The sequence below is a fragment of the Mytilus californianus genome, unplaced genomic scaffold, assembly GCF_021869535.1.
Source record: "Mytilus californianus isolate M0D057914Y unplaced genomic scaffold, xbMytCali1.0.p SCAF_5, whole genome shotgun sequence".
NCBI classification, from domain to species: domain Eukaryota; kingdom Metazoa; phylum Mollusca; class Bivalvia; order Mytilida; family Mytilidae; genus Mytilus; species Mytilus californianus.
Window position 1 is genome coordinate 47,304,913 of NW_026262701.1, and position 25,382 is coordinate 47,330,294.

Genomic DNA, 25,382 nt, shown 5'->3' on the forward strand with positions numbered 1-25,382 from the left:
ACATTTGCCTGTCTTATGCCTTCTTCTCAATCTCCTTCCAGGTCTTTCTATGGTCTTTCATCTCAGTTTCTACCATTCTACGCCAGGTCTCTTTTGGCCTCCCTTATTTTCGTCTATCATCAGGTGTCCATCGCAAAACAATCTTGGTGATATCCTTATTTCCTTTCCTCAATACATGACCAATCCAACGCCAGCTCTTCCTTTTAATCTCCGTCTCAATACAACATTGATTGGTTTTGTGGTACAGGTCTTATCTGTACATCTACTTAAAAGACGAGGAAAAACATCACATAACTAAAGAAAGCTGTAGATGCATGCATGATCAGCAACTTAAGTACCTTTAGCTTGCTTTTCGTAACTTGGAATTGTTATATACTTTTATAAATACGTCTCTAGACTAGAACCGATTAAAATATTGTATAGACGCCTGTCTATTGTATGATGACCCCTTAAACATTTTTGTGAACTTGGGTTGCTGTCGCATTAATTTGCCCCGAAATTCCAAATATTTGACAGAGTGATCTTAGGAGCTGGATAGTGTAGACGGTGTTGTCTGTCCCTCAATAGCTTGAGTTCGAATCCCGATAATAGAATCATATAAATTTGCAGGTTAAAAAATGCAGTTCTAACATTGGTGTACTGAAATCAAGAAGAAAAAGTAGAAATATAATGAAAACCATGGATAGCGTTTGTTCGCAGGTAAAGCTGTATATATAAATAAGAGGAGGAAGATACCAAAAAAAGAATCACGACCCGATAAGACGAAGATAGACAACAAAATGATGGGAACGACACGAAAACGAAGAATAGACAAACAACAGTCTACAAAACACGACATACAAACTAAAGACTGAGCAACACGAACCCCACCAAACCCCACGAGGGGAAGAGGAGGGGGATATTAATCTCAGGTTCTTTGGTACAAAACATAGTTTAACACGTACCTTCTCATCTTCTACAATTAGGGACGAAAGATACCAGAGGGACATTCAAACTCATAGATCGAAAACAAACTGACACCGCCATGGCCAAAATAAAAAGACAAACAGACAAATAATAGTACAGATGACACAACATAGAAAACTAAAGTCTAAGCAACACGAACCCCACCAAAAACTGGGGGTGATCTCAGGTGCTCCGGAAGGGTAAGCAGATCCTGCTCCACATGTGGCACCCGTCGTATTGCTTATGTTATTACAAATCCGGTAAATAGTCTAATTCGGTAGGTCACATTCGTGAAAAGGGAAGGGTATTGTAGTTACGACATAAGGAACATATCCGATATCATCTGTGAAACGGTTATTCCATAACGGTTAACCAACTCGTGATTGCAATCTAATAAAATAAACTTTAATTTCACAGACAAACCATCTCCAACAAGCTACTACATTGTACGTATACTGTTATATAACCCTAGATTAAACCGACGAGAAAAGGCATCATCCGACTTACCAAAGGCGCTGGTGGTATTGCCGTTTATCTGTTCACGAGTTCAATTATCACTGTTTGAAAGAAATAATTAAGAAGTTATAAAACTAATTGTTGGGCGTAATTCAATACGGACGATCCTCTGAAAATATACATAATTGAAATAGGAAATGGTATACATGTATAGAAGCAACACAGTACATCATAATTATATAAAACATATAGACAGTACACACGTCCTATTACCGGCAGTTAGTACTGCAGAGACAACAGGTAACAAAAATAAAATTCTGCTGTACAAGATTGCAAAAGACATTGTATTGCAATGGTTATCGGAACGGCTGACAAAAAATCTACTGTCCAAGATTGCAAAATCCGTAGTATTGTAATGGTAATCGGAACATCTGACAAAAATCTACTGTCCAAGATTGCCAAAGCCATTGTATTGTAATGATAATCGGAACAGCTGACAAAAATCTAATGTCCAATTATATTGTAATGATAATCGGAACAGCTGACAAAAAATCTAATGTCCAATTATATTGCAATGGTAATCGGAACATCTGACAAAAATCTACTGTACAAGATTGCCAAAGCCATTGTATTGTAATGGTAATCGAAACAGCTGACAAACATCTACTGTCCAAGATTGCCAAAGACATTGTATTGTAATGGTAATCGGAATAGCTGACCAAAATCTACTGTCCAAGATTGCCAAAGCCATTGTATTGCAATGGTAATCGGAAAAAAAATCTACTGTATACACGATATCAAAAACAGTTGTTTTAAATGGCAATCGGTAACACAGATTCTATTGTATCTCCCGTAATGATAGACGGTAATAGGGTGTGGCATGATAAACATCAGAATCATATTTTTCTGCGTTTAAGATTGTATTGAATATGACATCAAACTTATTGACCAATGTGTCAATAAACTGTTATATTTACAACTTAACAATTACTTTTAAACTGTTGGTGTTTTATATATACGTATTTACATATGTAGATATAATTGTAACTATTAGCTACTTTTGACACTATGTAAAAAACATTCATTCAAAAATAAAGATGATGTATTGCTATGGACTAATTTCTTGACAATGAGATATTTGATATCAGAACTATAAACCATAATTTTATACCTACAGTAAATAAAGAATCAAATGTTCATGTCAGAGGTATGGACCATTAAATTTAACATAAACCACATCTTTGTACACACAAACGTATTTTGTAGTGAAAGAATTCACATTTAAGTCTCGTAAATTTGAGTTTATGTCCGCGATTATTCTACCTCACATGTTAAAATGTCTTTGATTTTGTCAAAGTATTTGTCAAGAAAATATTGAACCATCTAAGCAGTGATATGCCATAATTTAGAGAGAGAATTGTAAATCGGAGTTTCTGTTTATTCTGAAAGGAACTTAACCACATCCATTGTCAAAGGCTTACCATCAAAATGAAATAAAAATGAAAGTAGAGTGATTTGATTATCTTGATATATATACAAAGATACAAAGATACACGGAAATAAGACGAGCCTTTTAGCCGAAATAAGTATATAATACATATGGATAAGAAAATTAATAGAAGATAATAAAGATAATACAGTTTAAGATATATATAAACTACGAGAACAAGCAAATACTAAATTCAAAACAAGTCTCGAGGAGAGAAAGACACACAACTAAGGGTCCATTCTCAAACATGCTGTTCAATAAATAGTTACGTCTGAAGGCGACAAAGCCAAACAAATAAGGATCTGTTCTCATACATGCCATGCTGTTCGGTAAGCTACGTCTCAATGAGAAAAACAACATAGGGTCCGTTCTCATAAATAGTGTGCTGTTTGGTAAGTAGTTAGTCTTAAGTAGAGGAGGACAAACAACTAAGCGTCCGTCCTCTTACATGTAATGTTGTTCGGTTAGTAGTTACGATGTTTAGAAATAAGCATATGCATGTCAGGTATAGGCAAGGATTTGTTTTATTAGGAATGCAAAAGAATAGTATCAAAAACCGAAAAAATAAGAATATAACGGTTACTATACATGACAAATTTATATATATACAACAGGTTGTAATTTGTATTATGTAATAAGCTTTATTCGGACGCACGGAATTACAAAGCCGGTGTTATTTCTTTTATTGTAACTCAAAACACAACATGAACAAAGCATCCATCATATTTATTAATAAGTATATATACGGTAATTGACCAATGAAGATATGAACAAAATGAAATGTTAGGTAAACTTCAATGAAACCGCGACCATATTATTACAAAAAATATTAAACCAAAAGCCATTTAGAGGGTAAACCAAGTTTTTAATAATAGACTGATGTATACACCATTTAAAGCTCTAAATCGTCCACAGTCAATTAAAGCTGTCAACAAATAAAGTTAAGAGGAACAATCAAAGATCAGTCATTAACGCACAATTCTACAGATAACGAAACACTTTGAGATATGACATACGACAACTGCTGATGAGGTTCCTGAACCTGACGCTCGCAATTCTTAAGAAGGCTTTACATAGTCAACAATGCAACAATGGAATAATGAGAATTTTCCTCTTTGAAATCGCGTCAAGATGGTTAAATTTAGGCTGACTTTTCTTTATGTATTAGCTCGGGTGGTGGTGGTGGTGGTGGTGGTGGTGGGGGGGGGGGATGCACTTCAATACTGAATTGATAGGGGTGTCGCTGGGGTTCTGTTATCCCACCCTTTACATTTAATTTAGATTTTTAAAATGTATACCTTTTCATATATTGCGTAGGTAAAAATATAACCTTTTTTCCCATATTGTATGGGTTTCGTGTGTGGTGTGGTGGAAAAGTGGAATATCAAAGTGTCAAATGAGGGAAAATTTGTGGATAAAACACAGCCGCGAACACCAAGAAAGTTACAGGGCTTTTCATATAGCAAGTAACGGGAACTTTATCGACCTTATCATATATTTCTGATAGTTTTCCCCACCTTTTCGCATATTTTCAAGCTGGAAAATGTGACCTATTCCAGCGGCACGTCCTATCACCTTGTATATTTGTATATAGGAAGTAGCCCCTTCTCATACGAATCTTTGTAAATTATTAACGACTTTTATGATTTTTTTATTTTCTAAGGTAGCCTTCTAATTTAATTTCAGCTTTCAGTTTACTACATAGTATAATGGAAAGAAAAATAAAAAAAGAATTGTTTCACATTTGTAATTGCCGGGCCTTTTATAGCTTACTATGCTGTATGGGTTCTGCTCATCGCTGGAGGCCGAACGGTGACCTATAGTTGTTAAATTCTACGTCATTTGGTCTCTAGAAAGTTCTCTCATTGGCAATCATACAACATCTTCTTATTTTTAAATTGACAACCAATGGTTGTATACGTCAAATTGTCCTCGTATATAGCAAAGTTGTTTTCTTCTTCTTTTTATGTGAAACCTTCACCCTTCGTCTATTGACGTTAAAACATACAAGAGTAATATGCATTTAAATTTATAAATATACTATATCTACTGTACGAGGTTAAATGGTCATTTTACAATCACGAAATCTAACGGAATAAACAGAAAAACAAGGGATGTAACAATCCTTTATAAGTACCTTCAACAGGAAATATCTACATTCCACTTCAATTTTCATTCATTAATTCTTTATTTTACCTACAATTTCCTATATATTCTTGATGTTGTATAGTATTTCATTTACTACGACTCTGTCAATCAACGGTCCCTCTCATTCATAAAACGGAAGTAGTATATAATATGATAATTAATTGGACTACAGTAAAATATTCTTTGAACCTTTTTCTTTAAGCATCAATATCGCCCCCAGAAATGAATATACACATTGACATCGTATCAATTTAATTGGTTGATGGTTTCTTGTATAACGTCCAGTGACAAATATTTGAGGCATATTCACCATATAATTATCAATTAATACAATAGGTATCTCCTTCAAAGTTGATTGACCGACATGAATGTAGGACAATTTAGAAAGCCATACACCTAAACAGGCAATCTATAGGCCCCCAAAGAGTTTTTGCCAGGGGTCTTAAACAGGAGACGTGAAACCGGATTCAACGTCACCATTATGTTCCCAGCATTATTTTTTTAAATACTGGCCTCCTCCAAAAAATCAAAACAAATGATAATATTTGCAGATTTCAAAGAACCAAACAAGAACTTAAAGGGAACGTACGTCGGGCAAATTGGTCCGCACACCTTATATCCACTTCAAGTAATGCATGTGTAAACTACGCATTGTCTTTGTAGCATTCCAATCAAAACCAGAAATTTAAAACAGGTTAATTAAACACTACCTTGTGAGGTAAACTTTAATTAAATCATTACATTTCAATTTTGGTCAATGTTACAACTTTACTAATGACAAAGTCCAGCTGAACAAAATTTTAGTTGCTTTTGAAAAAAGAAATGCATCTGCTTGTAGCCTCAGTGAGATAAGTATTATAAATACGAATCTTATAGATGCATTTTATCTTAGTAATTCTGAATATTACCAGAAACAATACGTTTAGTTTTTTAAACGATAGTACTAAGTTGTAGAAACCAGGTCATGAAAATCATACCTGCGAGATATAAAATATCATATTTCTTTCGTTACCGCCTCTGTAATCACGAAAGCTACAGCTATAATCGTTGACTAAGGTAACTTTATATTTTAAACCACGGATAATCTATGTTACACTGTAACCGTAGTATATAACATCGGTGTGCAATACTACTACTATCATATGAAGTGAAATTCATTCAATCGTTCATTCGGTTTAAAAATGATTTTTTTAACATCAATTCATTATTTTATTTTTTCTTTGTGTATTATTTCTCAGTTGCTTCTCGTTTTTTGTGCATATCCGTCTTTTTCGTCACGTTTGGAGAAAGATTTGAAAATTTTATCCAGATTATTGCCAGGATATTATAGCAACCATCAGCAATATGTTTTAGATGTTACAAATGAAGTTCCCTCGGGCAGACGACATCTGTCATTACAAACGGTCATTCGTCCAGTATACATACCATTTTTGGAAGATTCTTTCAATGTTTATATTGAACAATACGTGAATAATAGACGAAACAAGCCGTTTAAACAATGGCTTTACAGTTTCCGGGTAGATAATCAGGGACGTGCAATTCGGATGAGGAACTTACTTTTAAGAGATTCAGAAAAATTAAAACGTATTCACAAAAATCTTGAATATATCCAAGAATTAACAGAAAAAGACATATATTCCCGCGAAAACTGTGATATGTTATGGAGAAAATTGAAGAAAAAATATTTCCATGGTGCTACAGGGAGAGACTGTGTTGCATACGTAAATGGCGAGAAGGTAAGTTCAGGTTTTTTGTATTCCGTTTAATTTTTTTTATTTTGTATAAACAAATAGAACTGTTTTTTTTATTATGTTTGTAAATATAACTCTTCGTGTGGCGTATGGATGATCAGCTGTATAGACAAGAACAGTCAGTGCCAGGTCATGCTATATGCACGTTTCATCAAAATCATATACTCAGTCTGTATGCCAGAACCTACACTTAGTTTGATGTTTGAGCTTTATATTATCCTGTAATACTAGCTGCTGATCGTTATCCATCATACTTAAAGCCGTGCTCCAAACTGAGGCATCCTCAGGTTACCTCTATATATATTTTAATATGTATACAATGTTGATAATTACAAATATAGATATGCACCAAAGCGTTTCACCTTTCACATGCTCTAAATTTTTATTGTCACTTTAGTAACATTATGTATCATTTTAACCGTAGAAAACGACACATAATATAATTGGTGGACTCTGAAAAATTAGACATAATCATCCTCGAATTAAATTTACATTTATTTTTCGTGCATATGTCACTAATAATTTGCTAAAGGGTGATGAACTTCCGTTATAATACAACTTGTCATAAAAATATTAATCTACCAAAGAATTCATCAAGATGTGTATGAATGAAAAGTACATTGCCCCGAGACTTTCTCTACAAATATGTACTAGCGTAGTGTTAGGAATTCATGACTTTGCAGTTTTTAATTTTTCAACTTTAATGTAATCGCTTATCTTCTTGTTAATGTATGATAAAACAAATCTTGTTGCCCTACAAGAAAGTGATTTCAATAAATTTAAGTATCACCACTATCGGTACTGCAGCTGCAACAGGCAACACCGATAATAATCCGGTGTACTCAATTGCAAAATACATTATATTGCAATGGCAATCTGAACGGCAGACAAAACATGCTGTACACGATAGCAAAAACTTGTTTTGAATGACAATCGGAAACAACAACAAAAACAGATTCTATATGTATATCTGCCGTTATGATAGCCGGTAATATGGTGTGAACTAGGTTCGACATAGAACATAATACAAGTCTAAATTTCAAATTGTGATCATTGCAATTAAGAGAGTTTAAATGGCATTAATTAAGTTAACAATTAATTCTATTCGACAAACACATTTTTCTGGTAATGCTTTCTATAAATGAAACTTAAAACACATATACTATATATTCGTTTTGTCATGAATATGCCTGTCTGTCTGTCTGTCTGTCTATCTGTTTGTTTTGTTTTGGTTTTGTATTGGTTTGTTCATTTAGTAACAATCCTATTGTTTGGATTTTAAACTAATAAAATTCTTATTCTCTTATTCTTATTCTTATACTATGTTGTTTTTTGTACATTTGTATTGTGTGTATCCTCAATATTGCTGAAACAACAAACCAGTGCACCAATGTCTCCCTACACAGAATTGCATAGCTGAATTATGTCCATATCATGTATTTTTTTTTTCTGTCTTTAAATTAGAGAACATCCAATGGATGTCATTTAAAAGCAATAAATGGTGTACGGGCATACGTGTACATCATATTTTTTAATAGATTAAATTGAATTACATAACAAAAACAAGAAATGTTGAAACAATATTCTACATCAAAACAGTCTCATACGAATAAAAGTAAAAAAAAAAGACGTTTGAAATGTCTTAAGATTATGTCAGCTTTGCTTCTGATCCAGTATCAACAGACATAAATATAAGTCGTCTTTGTACATGCACGCATCACTAAAACTTTCGGTCTTTGATGAACGTGTAATAAAGATTCCCCTTTATTTACGAATCGTAAAGGCCTCTGTAGTTGTAAATTACAAATACATCTAAGAAAACACAAATTGAATGAAAATTAATGTGTACGTGTAACATCTGTTTTCTAATAATAAGAAAACTGTATGCATTCAATTCATCAAACATCATGACTGATAAAACGTCTTATAGCCAAAGGTCGGACAGTTATTGTTGACTTTTTGAACGTATCAATTAAAGATGATATTTTATAGCATATTTACATAGGATCTATGTATTCTTCCTAACATGAATTGAAATAAGATGTTTTTGTTGAAACGTATTTTATGCATTATGATTATGCGTAATTGTACTCCAAGGACAAACTGTCATATACAGGTGTCAATTAATTGTAATATATCCATACAAGGTTTCCCATGAATTAGATATGCTGACGACTTGAGAAACTTTATCAATGAATATGAATAAGCAATTTTATACTCGTTACGTGCAGAACAAATTGGGGAGACATCTAGCGATTCAAAATACAAAATTTGTTGTATCTTTTCCTAAAATAGCTAGATTAATAGCTTTACTTGGAATATTTTCTAACTGTTCCATAGCACAGGGGAATGCATGGCGCTGGTTTTCTTTATGTACACTTTTAATTAACAGCAATCAACAATGTCATTGACGAAATAAGATTACATCCACTTCATTTAGATTCTGGTGGATAGTTGTCTCATTAGCAATCATACACCATCTCCTTATTTTTATATTTAATGCATTTTGTTTAGCCATTCAAAGGATTGGTATTTGTTTTAAAGGCCAGTTCAAATGCAAAATCCTGTGATTTTTTCACGCGAGATGGTTAATCTATATAAGAAATGATAACAAAAAATGAAGTCTTGTACTGGGTGGGAGCAATCTTCTTAGGGCATGGATTCAAGGAATCATAAAATCATATTCCAGGTAAAGCCTTCAGTGTACATGTATCAAACTGTACGTAATTTTTATTGACTAGACTAAGAATTTATGTTTTGTTTGTCCCCTCAAAATATGCACCGTCGTTGGAGACATGCGTTTAACACCTAGTAAATCTGTCATAAGTACATGTCTCTTAGCAGTAACAGTATGTGCTTAATCTGAATACCAAATCGGTCCATTTTAATCTTCAACTTCATTTATTTGACGAAATTACTTCCCTAAAATAACAGTTTATCAAAATTAGTATCATAGGTAATGATAGGATATGTAATTATTCTAATTCGTTTTTGACAGTCTAGTTAAAAGGGCGTGTCCTGATATTGTAAATAAATACCTGGAGACTGCAACATCAAGAATGTTACAGGTGTTTCCAGATTCTTGTCATAAACATTTATAGAACCCTTGGTAATAAGCTGCAATAACTGTCACCATAGTTTATGGTATCTGACATAAAAATCCAAATATTACCCGTTGTTGTTTTCATAAACTGTCATTTTTATTGCATGTGACCGATCCAGTTTGTTTCGTGTCATTCGGAATGATTAGCTTAAGGTTGAGTTAACTTTAAGTGTGCAAAGTCATATAATAATTATCCTTTAAAATCACTTTTCTAAACTAATACCGGCCTGGGTTAGCATGGGATAAATTGTACTGAAGAGCATCTGTTTAGCTATAGAGGATGTATAAATACACATGCAAACTCTGTTTAATTAAGATAATTTTATGAATATACATGTAAATTCATAGAGAAAGTCATGTTTCAAAGAACCAGGACAGTACCTATTAGAAGGAATCTAAAGATGACTTGTTGATCACCTAAATTTCTGACGCTACCAATTGTATGCCCTTGGTTTCAGGTTATCAAAATCTCCCCTATCATCAAAACCTAGTTTTCTTCTTCATCCGCTCTTTATCTGGATTATTTGTTCTTGATGTTACTGGACGTTATGCAGTCAACAATAAAAAAAAAAAAAAACAATAAAAAATATCCGTGGTGTTCTCTTATCTCATATTTCAGATGAATATGACAAACTTATTAATTGTTCAAGATTATTTAATAGTTTTGTAGGTAAATCGTATTGTACTTTTTTTTTAGATATATATCAAATTACACTAAAATGTATAAATTGAAAACCGAAAACCATCAAAGCCATTGACCGAATTTCCCGACTAGCAAAAAGGATAACAGTATTTCTATTTTAATTTGTATCATTGTGATATACTATACTATTCGTGTTGTTCATCGGTTTACTGTTACCGACACTGATACCCTCACTTGGTAGTGAAAAGAGATGGAAGATATCAAGCAGGCAATACAAAATGTCACAAGTGCAACAAAACGGACATAATGGCAAAAAAGAAAAACGATGAAAAGACGATCAACAATTAGAAATCACTACTTAGAAAATAAAACTTGAGCAATTGGGAGGGGGACCTCAGGTGCTCCAGATATGACTCTTATTAACAGGTAGATTTATGAGTTTTCATGCAGACCCCACCCCCTCCTCTTCCCCCCAATGATACAGACAACGACACCCATTCCAGCTATGACATATAGTATATAGTATGACAATTTGTCGTCCCAGAATGTACAAACCCAATTTACCAGTAGTGGTGTATTTTGCAGTTGGCTCTATTGGACGAATAAGTGCGATTAAAGAAATTTCCATGAAGGGGTTTATAGGTTGTAAGGCAAAGTGTTTGATTTCTATACCTGGTCATGTTACCGTATCATTCTCTGTAAATATATTGAACATAGACGTATGTCGACTGTAGTTACGCATTGTATGAAAGCTTGGTTATAACAAATGAAAATTAATGACCAAATCGCCACCTTAGATCCAGATTATATAATATTTTTCTTTTTTTCATTATTCAATCAAAGTTTTTGCAGATTGTTTCTATTAAATCTTTCAACGACACATTGGAATGCCAACTTTTAATTACAAGTCTGAGCACATTTTGGACAACATCCATGACATATTTCCTGTGCTGTTGGCAGATGCAGACATTGCATCAGTGCACCTGGATATACTGACTAAATATAATCCAAAGTATTGCTGATAAGTGTTTATAATACATTACTTAGTAAAAGCTTAAGAAAATCAGTAAGTAAATGAATGCCTCAACACTAATGGTAGATGTTATGCATACAGAAATCATCAAATACGAGTGTCGTCTGTCTAAAAATAGAATCGGCAATAAAGACAAGTGTAAGGTGAATAGATATTTTAATTGAGTATGTAAAAGGCTTTGGCTTAAAATAACACTTCGATCTGTGTTTACAACTCTCTGTTTCAAGATTTGTAAGTCGTGTTAACAGACGATCCCCATTCTTCATGTTTGTTTCAATGCTTCACCACAAGTTTTCCCCATCAAAGCACCAACGGCAACAATAATGCTCGCTCTCCTTTTCTATGTTTTTTTCTCTCCAAATTCGATGATGAAACATAGTATATCAATATAAATGCCAATGTGTGTACAATGTATAAATCAATAGACCCAGCAAATCATTATCATTCAATGGGCCCTCCAGCCTTTAACTGAGCATCCAAGACCCACAACCTGTTAGATTTTTTAATAAGTCAACAAGTTCATAATACTCGTTAACCTTCAAGATGCAATTAAGAAGCAGTATTGCATACACATCAGTCCTCGGGCCTTGATACTTATCTATATACGTGATAGGTTTTGTTTTTGTTCTTTTATGCATATAAATACGTTGATATTCAACGTCATTTCCCTTCTTTGTAGATGTGCTAATTGTATTTGATTTTGCCCATCCTGTTAATCTCTTTCGATACTTGCACTCCTAGTTCGTTAAAAAGGGATCGATCGGTGCATACGATTTTGCCATATTAAATTATTAAATACAATTATTTAAGTTTGACGATTACGTTCAAAGTTCAAGACTTCAAAAGTTGATTAGTTTTTAAAAGTTTACTCAGAGTAAATCTATAAAAGGTTTGATTCAGTTAAAGATATATTTTTTTATAATCGATGTTTTTCGGTGACGGTTTATGTAATACTATATTCAATCTATTTGTTCAAAAGATACTTTTTATATTAACAATATCTTAAATCAGGCAAAAGGGTTCATTAAATATGACGTTGCGACATAATTTGGATAATGTGTTTTTGTGTTAAGTAACACTCTTCTTTATTAAACATGCATGAAATACTTGTCACTGAACATTTAACAAACGTCAACAAATCAATAAGGAACATTTTTCAAGATATCATTAATAAAAGGTTTAAAAAGGTGGTTATTTTATTTTTTCTCCTAACGGAAGATTAAATGGTTATGTGAGAGGTCAAACGATTAGGTAAAGGAAAACAGATAACTTAGGAAAAAAATAATTTGGCCAAATCAATGAACTTACTATTTTATTTTGATTTTACAACATTTTAGACTTCATAAAATATGTTGCAAAATAGTATTCGTTAATCATACTTGCAAGATATAAGAAAGATCTACTACACCACCGCGTTGGTTATGTGATTTATTCATTTGGAAAAGATTATTTTTAAGGTTTAAATGCGAGATTAACTGAACTTTTTTTAAAATATGAAAATTGAATTTTCGAGAATGGTCAACTGTATAAAGTGGTAGAATCTTTAATGATTTGATGGAAATGTCAAATGAAATTTCCCGAATAGACATGACTGAAATTTATCAATGTGTTGTATATTTGTAATACTTTGAAAATTAGAGAAAAGACAGTACCTCATTTATATTTACACAAAAGTGCTTTCAGTGGCATTTTTAAATGCGATGTAATTTGTCCACATTTATTGTTTTCAGATTTTTTCAGATTTTAATGTTTGTTCTTATTTAATTAATGCTTATAAATCTATCGTTTTATGTACACACAATTCTTTTATTTACATCAGAAAGTAACTATCATTTCATGTTGAATTACATAATATTTTACAAGAAGATTTTTTCTTTGAAGATGAATTGAATATATAATTATAAATTCAAACTGTACATGTTTGAGATACATTTTATATTTGTTTAATTTATTACTTCTCATCAAAAGAACCAATATATCTCGTATATTCAGCAATAAAAATGTAATTTGTTTATTCGATGACAATTTAATATCATTTAAAGAAACATATGACCTACTATTACATATAAATTGTAAGATTTGGACCGCCTATGGACAAATATTGTAGGTGTAGACAAGTTCTCATTGCAGTACATTTCAATTATTATCTTTTGATTACTGGTGAAATCGCGTGCAAAAGTAGACCATAGTTTTATTCCAAAATTATCAGTGTACACACGATGGAAGCTACTGTTTAGCAAAATGTGAAATAAAGATGTACTCCATTATGTCAAGTGTAATATTATATCTACTATGACCCCAAAGGCAGACACTTACATTCATCTTTGCCTACTACGAAAAGGGTTCTACACGCATCCTTCCCTACTACGACAGCAATGGGGTACTAACACGCATCCTTTCCTACTACGCCAAGGGTGGCACCTATACGCATCCTTTCCTACTACGACAACAAAGGGAGTACTAATACGCTTCCTTTCCTACTACACCAAGGGTGGCACCTACACGCATCCTTTCCTACTACGGCAGCAAAGACGATAGTAGCACGCATCATTTTCGACTACGCCAAGGGTGGCACCTATTGCATCTTTTACTATTACGGCCTCAAGGAAGTCACTTACACGCATCCTTTCCTAATACGCCAAGGGTGGAACCTGTAGCGTCCTTTACTACCACGGTCCCAAAGGGAGGCACTTACACGTATCCTTTCCTACTATGCCAAGTGTGACACCTGTAGCATCCTTTACTACCACGGTCCGAAGGGAGGCACTTACACTTAACCTTTCTTAATACGGTACCAAGGAAGGCACTTACACGTATCATTTCCTACTACGGTCCCAAGGGAGGCACTTACACGTATCCTTTCCTACTACGGTATCAAGGGAGGCACTTACACGCTTCCTTTCCTACTACGGCCCAAAAGGGGGGGGGCACTTCCACGCATTCTTTCCTACTACGGTACCAAATGAGGCACTTACACGCTTCCTTTCCCACTACGCCAAGGGTAGCACCTTTATCATCGCATCCCTTACTACTACGGCATCAAGGGAGGCACCTGCACGCATCATTTCCTACTACGATAAAGGAATCACTTACACGCATCATTTCCTACTACGCCAAGTGAGGCACCTAACCATATCCTTTCCTACTACGATACGGGGGCACCCAACTACATCATACCCTACTACACCAAGGGAGGCACTTACGCGCATCCTTTCCTACTTCGACAAGTGAGGCACCTAACCATATCCTCTTCTACTACGCCACTGGAGGCACCTAACCACATTCTCTCCTACCTCACCAAAAATGAAAAAAAGAGGGGGCGCTTACATGCATCCTCTACTTCAGGAGGCTTTATACCATAATAACGATATCCAGCATCAAACCCTGGCTATATATTTCGTTGATATCGTTTAACCTTGGGTTTTCAATTTAGAGCACGATCTCCCTTCCAAAATTACAGATGCACCACTCTAAATTGAACTCTTGTCTCAGCAAGACTCTGCTCCGCCAACTGGATAATATCGTAACGCAAATTATTGAAAGCGGCTACAAATCTACTAAATCAAGGAAAAACTCAAATAAAATTATAAGCCTTACAGTTGTTGGTTCATAAGTAAAAATCGATTCGTTGTTTGAATAAATGGAGATTTGCTGTATTAAAGGAGAAAGCAACCCACGACAGAGTCAAAAAAAGGTATTGGCTGAGAGGTCAACATACAGTCTTGAATGGTAGATAACAAACATACCATATGAAAATCATAATCGTCCTGAATCTAGACTAAATCTCTTCATTTGATTGTTTAGATCGACCCTGCATTGTATTAGCTATTAATCCGTACAGTTCATACATTGGTAAGGGTTGGAAACTGGAGTAACCGATCAACTGAATCACTGACTTCGATGATTTATTTAGCAACTGACAAAAATTGCAGAAACTAATATATCCTGATGACCTGCAGAATTTGCAAATGATCAGCGCATTTCTTGAACTCGTACTTTAAAACATGCTTCATGGGTATGCTTGGTTTTTTTTTATTTGTGTGAATTTCAGTGGCCATTATTTCGTGCTTATTCTGGACCACAACAAACTGAACAATAAATCTAATAATAAGCAACTTCAAAAAATAAGTAACTTCAATGCGGATCTTCCAGATGAAAGGTGTTTTAGTTTGTTTTGCTATATTTATTTTGAATATTGTCTAATATACATCTGCGCAATGTATTTTTATTTCTCTTTAATTATCTTAGTAAAAACCCCTTTCATGATCAAAATAGATATACTATACATGTATGCACAAGATAAGATTGTAATAGCATTTATCTTGATAAAATGACAGAAGTGTAGGAAGGCATGATTTCTATATATAAGCAGGTTAAGTACTTTGACCCTGCTTTCAGTTACTTTACAGCATTCCTCGTTATGGTATTATTCAATACTGTTTTATTTGTGCAGGTGTTTTATTATCTTTTATCTCGGTATTATCTCGGTATTAAAGAGTTATAATTTAATTTTATTTGTAACTTTCGGTATTCCCCTGATAAATACATAACGGGTTGCTGAGGAAATTAGAACTTAATCCCCCCTCCCCCTAACCCAACATGTTGATGTTCCTTTTTCGTATCGGATGCCTTGAGGTGGTTGTTTTTAGTTATTTTAATGTTTTTTTTGTGTGTGTAGGAAATGTGGTATTGGTGTCAGGTCTTCAACGCAGATTTTATTCCAAATAATTGATCAATTGGCAGTCTACTTCTGGAATAGGTGCGATTATAAGCTTTTAATATTGTGTCGTTGGATTTCTGTCTCATTGACGAATTTCCTACATCTCCTTTATGTTCACATCCACAACCATAAAAACAATTTGTAACCCAAGGTTTGACTGGGGAATAGAAATGTGTTCACTTGTACTTTTACCAAGCTACATAAAAACCCATGGTAGTTCGTGTGAATATTGGGATGTATAAATACTTAGCCACGTCTGGTCGGATGGGGACGTTAACTCTGATGCCGAGTGTAGAATGCGATGTCAACAAACTTTGCAAAACTAATTCATTGATGATCTCGTCCTCAAAATGCATGAAATATTTGTCACTTGACGTTAATCAAGCAATAATCAAGCATACAAACATACAAACTTATGCTTTTTTCACTTCATGTGTAGAGATATAGTGGAAAAAATAATAGAACAGTTTAAGTATTCCCTTTTTAGCACAAAAGTTGCTACACAAGGACACGAGTCTTGACATTAAAGAGGCAACAATCAACCAAATCATGACACTTTCGCAACACTTGGTATCGGATTTAACGTCCCATTGCAACCGAATGTGGCTACGTATTTATAAAACGGACGCTCATATGGTAAGGTTCGAAGTAAAGAAAACCAAATTACTTTACCAAAGTCATCCTTGGGGCGAACATGATACTTTTAATCAAATACAGACATAAATAGTGTCGCTAAGGTATTTTTTTCATCATCATCATCATCATCATCATCATCATCATCATCATCATCATCATCATCATCATCATCATCATCATCATCATCAAAGCGTCACGTACAAATGCACTTGCAATATACCTCTTAATTGCAGCTTTAAAAATACGAGACAACATTTGTCAGTCATCTTATTTTTGTATTTTAGTTACGAATTGAAACATCTGCAACTCTTGACACAAGATCCCTTCAATGGCAAGAGGGTTGGTTCAAAGTTAGTGATGGTTCTGTATCCCTGGCAACAGAAGGCCCATACATCATGAAGAAAGTGCAGAAAATAAAAAATACAAAGTAAGTTTAATTGGTCATGTTGGTCGATGGAAATGTAAGTTCTGCTAAATAAACTATGACAAATTTATTTACTTTAAAATTTGTACTCTTTAACTTAAACCAAATATGTTCTGAATGATCTAAATTTAAATTAGAACACCGGTACTGTGTCGCATAATTTTACACGAGGACGGAAGTGTAATTACTGATTCCAAATTAGGCAATACAGAAAGAGTAGATGGAATATGATAAAATACTAACAGAAATGTCAACAGTAAATACATTGGACAAATTTAAAGTCAAACACGCTGACAGGAAATGTCCTCAAATTTTTCCTTGTGTCTAATCAATTAGCGGGGTAAAAAGTCATTCGAAAAAGATTTTCTTGATAGTCAAATTTATGATGAAAGCAGATTACTATTCATAATTGATTAAATACTCGTGCTTCATTTAGCAATGTCAACTTTACCCACACAGCGTCACGTTAAGAAAAAAAAAAGAACAGTTACCGAGGAATATTGACTTCTCTACAAAAACATTTATGATAAACTCTTTGCAAACAATAGATAAAAAAACCCTAATTTAAATGAATGACAAGTCGAGTTTTAAAAAAACAACAAGCTGAAGAGTTAAAAGATTGTCATAACAAGTTTTTAACCTTTATTTGCACCCAATGTTATACATCAAGCTTAAAATGTATAATTCATAAAATGGATAAGTGGAATCATCAAAAGTATTTCGACCGTTACAAAAGAGCACACATTTAAGTATTGAATTCTTCTTTTTGTAATTTTATTGGGGTGTAAAAGCGTTGACTGAAGCACATATTGTATGAAGCATACTAAAAATGTGCGCACGATCATAGCTTTGACAGCCACATATTAAGAAAAAGAAGCATTCATTTCTAATAATTATATCTTAAATGCTACAATTGTAAAATTACAAGTTATATCAAGATTTGTGTTTGCTTGCCTATGCATTAAATTTTAGTGACCTTATCAGACGTTGTTTCTTTGTATTTGTCTTTGTATATTTGTAACCTTTACTGTTTAATCAATATTTGGTAATATACTTTTGACGTGGCTCAGTATTTATACGTCTCGCCATTGTGTTATTGTGCTATGGTCATTTTTATATTCTTATCTTCTATTTTTGCTTATGTACTTTTTCTATAGAGTGTCTATATGCCATTTTTTTTTCTTTGTTGAAAAAGTTTTTTTTTTGTTTTTTTTTATAGTGATTAAGATTATATGACTGCTGTACCCCAATGTTTGACATTTTTACCTATTATGTCTGTTTCTTTTGATCACACATTGTTGTCAATATAATGGAATTCTATGCGACTGTCATACAAGTGAGAGGTTTAGCTAGCTATAAAACCAGGTTTAATCCACCATTTTCTACATAAGGAATTGCCTGTACCAATTCAGGAATATGACAGTTGTTTTCCATTCGTTTGATGTGTTTGAGCTTTTGATTTTGCCATTTAATAAAAGACTTTCCGTTTTAAATTTTCCTTGAAGTTCGTCATTTTTGTTATTTTACTTTTTTCACGGGAAGCACGTACAGTCATGAATGTTGAGAAAACACTGTACAATTTGATTTGTAAATACCTCGCGAATGCTTTCAGCGAATCAAAGGCACGGATTCTCATGAAGCATACATGCAATTTAATTATACCACATGTTGGGGTTGTACATTGAAACACATTTTTATTTTTGTATTTTTGGTTTCACTGATTTAAGAACTATATTGATGTATATATATTAAACCGAAATTATTTTAAAGAATATTTTTGTTTCGTTTTAGTTACAGACCTCACAATATCAAGTCAAGTAACAGCAAAGTACCTCAATCATCGAACAATGTACTTCGGCGTCAAGGTCATGGTCATGGACATTACGGAAATCAGCTTCCATTTTCTGATGGTATTTCAGCCAATCAGCATGCAAAAATATGGAATCTAGAAACCTTTGACGATATAACAGACAAGCTGACATCCGGAAGATCAGTTTATGTGGTTGTTGACGCAACAACGTGTTCCAAATCGGGTTACCCTATTCCAAACAGGTTTCATTTTGGCATGCATATAGACAATTTTGAGATTTCATTAGACAAGAGGAAATTTCATGGTGACCTGTTAAAATTCTCTGCTATGAAAAAAGTTCTACATGAAAGTGGTAAGTTCATATATTTATTTTAGTAAGAACTAACAGTTCAAATGATCAAACTAATTGGTTATTGCTTGATCAACGTCAAGTTGCAAATATTTCATGCACATTGAGGAAGGAACAAATTTAAACAAATACAAACAGAACATTAGCTCAGTAAATTGGTTGACAGAGGGAAAGGGCTGGCAATTTTGACGCCATTTAAAAATGAGGTTAGATAGGGAGGAAATTTTGGCTTGCAACAGGTCACTGCAAGGTTTTTTGAACGCACAGAGGGCGAGAGCGCCGTATATACATTGTATAACCACCACGAGAAAAAAAACTTGGCTGGGTATTTATACATCCCACATAACCAGATCGACTACACTAGGGGGAGTTGTACTCAGAGACGGGTAAATTGGGTTGAATTTTTTATCCCGGTACCCTTAGGAGATCTAACTATAGTAATGATGATAACGTGAAAAGTTTTCATTTGTAACCGATTTAATTACTTACAATATATGCCATGTCGTAGTGGCCCATGTATACCGAAACACGTTGTATTGTAGGAGATTTTAAAGAATTAATCTCAAATATGCACGTTTTTTTTTTATATTGATACACGGTCAAGCATTGTAAAAGTTTTTATATTCTACATGATAAGTTTTGTTGCCAGTATTCTTTGTATGTGCTGCCGATTTTCAAATCACCATTTTTACGAATTTCAGATATAAAAGATATTCTACGAGAGGTAAAAGTGTACAGAGATGGAACTGTTGTAGTCGATTATTATATCATGGATAGTTTCAGCAACCACGTTACTCAACAAGCAATGGCTGTTTGTCGAATATACAACTCACAGACGAAGTAATTATTTATACATTATTTAGTATAGTATTTCCGATATAAAATATATTCTACGAGAAGTAAAACTGTACAGAGATGGAATTGTTGTAGCCGATTATTATATCATGGATAGTTTCAACAACCATAAATGATTTGACGCAACAAGTATTTTTCTAGTTTATAAAACATTCACAATCTATGTCATTTCGAGTTTTAGACCATTGTTTACACCCCCCCCCCTCACACAACAAAACAACGTTATAGAACTACGTTTACGGAATTGAGGTTTAAAAAAAGTAAGAAGATACGTAGGGGCTAATTAAAATCTTATAATAGGACAGACAACAATTGACCAAAAAGGTCCATAGCATACTACAAAGAAAGACTTGACAGAACGAAACCTATTTGAACCTGTGTATTCCAGGGGTATGCAGTTCCCGATTCACTACTCACCAGTGTTACTAGTGCATGGTGATGTCCAAAACAAATACAAATTTAATTTATTCAACATGTCAGTCCTTACAATAGTTACTTTTTACTAAGTATCGTACGTAGAATGAAGTATAGATCTGGAACTAAGTTACCTGCATGTTAAAATGTCCAAAACATAGTAAGAAATCATATCGTAATGGGGGCCTCGGTGGCCGATAGGTCTAAGTAGTTTATCTAAACAACCGCCAGCCTGTCAATACTGAGGTTGTGAGTTCGAACCCCACACTTTGCAGGTGCGTTAGACTCCGATCTGGCGGTTCTCTCCGGATAGATAGTCAGTAGTGCTTAAAGTGGCGTTAACCACCAACAATCAATCGATCATATCGTAACATTTAATACACAGTATATTTCAAGGATTGAATGTTTAACAATATTTCATTATTTTTTGCAGAGACGGTCATGTAAAATTTACTTCTGATCCATTCAAACTCGTTAAATCAGTAAAATCTTTCGGCGCACTCCGAGCAGCTCTAAAGAAAGGACGAGACGCCAAGATGGTGGTAGATTTGACAAAATGTTCACACACACTTGACAAAACAACGATCATTGGTGGAACATTAAAAGGTTTGTGATTTTTTTTAAGAGACAACCCTAGATTGCAAATATAGAACTCTCAACGTCAACAAATTGACATTACATAAGACGACAACAGTTCTTAAATAAACTGAAATAGTGGTTCCTGTTCCCGGGACAACGGTCTGGAACTTTAGCTTACAGTTGGATTCACTAGCCATATTATATAGTGGTTTTGCATTCGATCACCTGTCTATTGAAACCACACAAAAGGCCAATATGTACACATTCTTTAGGGTGATAATTCTCTAATCGACGTTCATGCTTTCATCAATTTCAAATTTCTCACTATGATTAATATGATTTTTTTTACGAGACAACCCTAGATTGCAAATATAGAACTCTCAACGTCAACAAATTGACATTACATAAGACGACAACAGTTCTTAAATAAACTGAAATAGTGGTTCCTGTTCCCGGGACAACGGTCTGGAACTTTAGCTTACAGTTGGATTCACTAGCCATATTATATAGTGGTTTTGCATTCGATCACCTGTCTATTGAAACCACACAAAAGGCCAATATGTACACATTCTTTAGGGTGATAATTCTCTAATCGACGTTCATGCTTTCATCAATTTCAAATTTCTCACTATGATTAATATGAATCAATTAAAAGCTCACTGACATCATTCAACAAGAAATTGTTAGTCTTCTTGATTTTATTCAAAACTCTTAATAAATAGTTTTTATTTATGAAAAGACAAAAAATGATACGTTCATTAAAAATCACTAATCATAGAAGAACAGACAACCCAGTGGCAAAAAGAAAAAGGAACAGTTTAAAAAATAGAAAACGAAGGAAAACACGAATCGAAATCCACCAAAATTCGTGGGTAACATCAAGCGCTCCGGAAGGTAAAACATTTATTAAAACAATTCTGACTACTGGCTCTTATTCTTATAAAGAAATGCACTTGGTTTGAGAAGTAACCTTTTACTGGATTTAAGTATATAAATTAAAATGAGGTTCGGGTGTGCTGGTCAACTTTGATATTTGATAACATTGTTTTAAGGCATTGGGTTATAGATATATTCTTTTTATTTCAGATTACGATTTTTTAAATTCTGGGAACACAATAGCAGCAACAATTGAAAGAATTCACAGCAATATGGATACAGAAAGTATTATAACGTCAAAAAATGCTTTTGCTTTGTTTTCCATAAATAATCGTATGACATTGACATTGAAATCACGAAATATTTCTAAAAATAGTTCAGATTTTTTTCTGGACAAAACTATACAACATCGATGTATTATAGGGAGAGACACTAAGAAAAATGGTTTAGGTCTATTTTACTCTCAGTGATTATTGACCAATACTTGTTTTTTTCAGTCGTGATAAAGTACAGGTCAGAAACCGATAGTCTTTCTACAAATTTTACCAATATAAACCCTTATGTAACTGATAAAGGGCACATTTCTACAACATCCAAGTTCTCTTGTTTTCTTTATAAGCAGTATAAATATACTATTGAAAATTCATGATCTGGTTGTAAATTACATAGAACAACATTGTACGTTTAATAACTTATTACCACGATAGGTTGAACGGGTTTATGTTCCGTCAGTTATTGGCAGGTGTTTTACTTCTCCTTAACTGCGAGTGAAATGGAAAGCTATGTTAAACATTAAAACATTTTGTTAATCGGACAACAGATCTTTTTCATATATATATATATATATTCGGCTAACTTCCATGTAAATCCAGTGATCAATTATCAATGGTAGTTTTATAAAATAATTGAATTGATAGTGAATGTCTCATACATTCTACGAAGTATTCATTTATTCGGCAGTTTACAGAAAAAAAACAAATTATAAATTTTGTCTTCGAGTCATTGTGTAATGCGGAGATTTTATTTGTTGATTGTTATATAACCATGATTCCTTGTATATAATTGTTATATTTATTAAATTATTTATTTTTATACATGAATTGTTGTTTACAAATTTAAGAGTGACACTAATGATTTCACACAACTACAATTGAACATTAATTATTTTAGGTTCAACGAACAAAAGTGAATCTCCAGAGTTTATTAATGTGTAAACTTGACCAATTTACCCACACACGAATAAAAACATCAATAAACTCTGGTTAAATGCGTTTAATCCTTGTAATTCTTTACCTGTTTAATACTTTTAAACAGTGTAAATAGCCGTTTGTATGTGTATCGTGAATTCTAGTTTGTTATATATTGGTTACGATTGATTGATTGGTGTTAGCTTTACATCGCCTCCAAACAAAATGGCTATATTGCGACGAGAGCTAATTCAAGTATTTTTTACTATTGTTTACGAAAGAAGTCTGATGAACACATATTTAAAAATAACCTGCCACAGATATCACAACCGGAGTGAAGTATTCCTAATTGTGCCATTCATTATCTCATAAGGGTCGTCAATACGATAGGTAATTCTGCAAAGCAATGGGCTAAACGAGAGAAAGAAGACGTAGATACTCTTTCCGAATAGATTAAGGCTGTGAGGTCGTTGATACAAATCAGAATTAAGAAACTAAATGGGTCTATCAATACCCATGCTACGTCAATCTTTAAAGACCCAAATGTTGCAAAAAACGTGCCCTTCCTCCATGACAAATATGTTGTTGTCCCCGCAGATAAAGCCCCAAACAACATCGTTTTTGTGTGTAAATCTCATTACATAAACTGCTTGATAAATGAATTAGGTATTGACAATTCACTTGGAAACTCAACGTATTCCCTCACGACACTTACCAAAGAGGAAATCCTGGATAATCATAGGTCCCTTTGGAATTTCAACCAAAGATGAAGAACTGGATTTTCCATCACTGTATTGGATACCTAAACTACATAAGTGTCCTTACAAACAACGGTATATTGCTGGGTCTTCCAAGTGCTCCTCTAAACCTCTTTCTAAATTATTAACATCTATTTTATCAGCAATCAAAGCCGGGCTTCAAAGTTATTGTGAAACTGCCTATTCTAGAGGTGGCGTGAATCAGATGTGGATACACAAATATTCCAAAGATATTTTAGAGTACATACAATCTAAGACTCTCTCATCTTGCGATAGTATTAAAACATTTGACTTTTCTACACTTTACACCAGTATTCCCCATTCCAAACTAAAAGACAAATTGAAAGAGTTAGTATTGCTTTGTTTTATAAAAAAGAATGGCGAACGTAGGTACAAGTATCTTGTCTTGGGGAGGGATAAATCCTACTTTGTAAAGAATCACTCTGATTCAAACAAAAAATTCTCTGAAACTGACATTATCAAGATGCTTGATTTCTTGATTGACAACATATTTGTTACGTTTGGAGGACGTGTTTTTCAACAGACTGTCGGCATTCCAATGGGAACCAATTGTGCCCCTCTTCTTGCCGACTTGTTTCTTTATTATTATGAGGCTGACTTCATACAGGAACTTCTTAGGAAGAAAGATAAGAAGATAACAATATCCTTTAACTTTACTTTCCGCTATATAGATGATGTTCTTTCACTAAATAATTCAAAATTTGGTGACTATGTTGAACGCATCTATCCCATCGAACTAGAGATAAAGGATACTACAGATACAGTTAAGTCTGCCTCATATCTTGACTTACATCTAGAAATTGACAATGAGGGTCGGTTGAAAACAAAACCTTACGACAAAAGAGATGATTTCAGCTTCCCAATTGTGAACTTTCCATTTCTATGTAGCAACATTTCAGCAGCGCCTGCATACGGAGTATATATCTCCCAATTGATACGATATTCTCGGGCTTGTATTCCCTATCATGATTTCCTTGTTAGAGGGTTGCTGCTCACAAGAAAGCTATTAAACCAAGAGTTCCAAATGGTGAAGTTGAAATCATCCCTTCGTAAATTTTACGGACGCCATCACGAGTTGGTTGTCCGTTATCGAATAACCGTTTCACAGATGATATCGGATTTGTTCCTTATGTCGTAATTACAATCCACTTCCTTTTTCACCACGAATGTGACCTACCGGATTTG

The 25,382-nt window shown here is 33.8% G+C and overlaps 1 protein-coding gene across 1 annotated transcript; it reads left to right on the forward strand.

Moving 5' to 3' along the window:
* The first annotated feature begins 6,149 nt into the window (after positions 1–6,149).
* LOC127702364 (uncharacterized) lies at positions 6,150–23,323 on the forward strand. The gene is made up of 6 exons (XM_052206520.1): positions 6,150–6,774; positions 17,209–17,351; positions 19,140–19,510; positions 20,209–20,347; positions 21,210–21,382; positions 22,442–23,323. Exons 1-6 carry the CDS (start codon positions 6,220–6,222, stop codon positions 22,699–22,701), a joined length of 1,641 nt encoding a protein of 546 aa, XP_052062480.1. The 5' UTR covers positions 6,150–6,219; the 3' UTR covers positions 22,702–23,323.
* Positions 23,324–25,382: the final 2,059 nt, after the last annotated feature.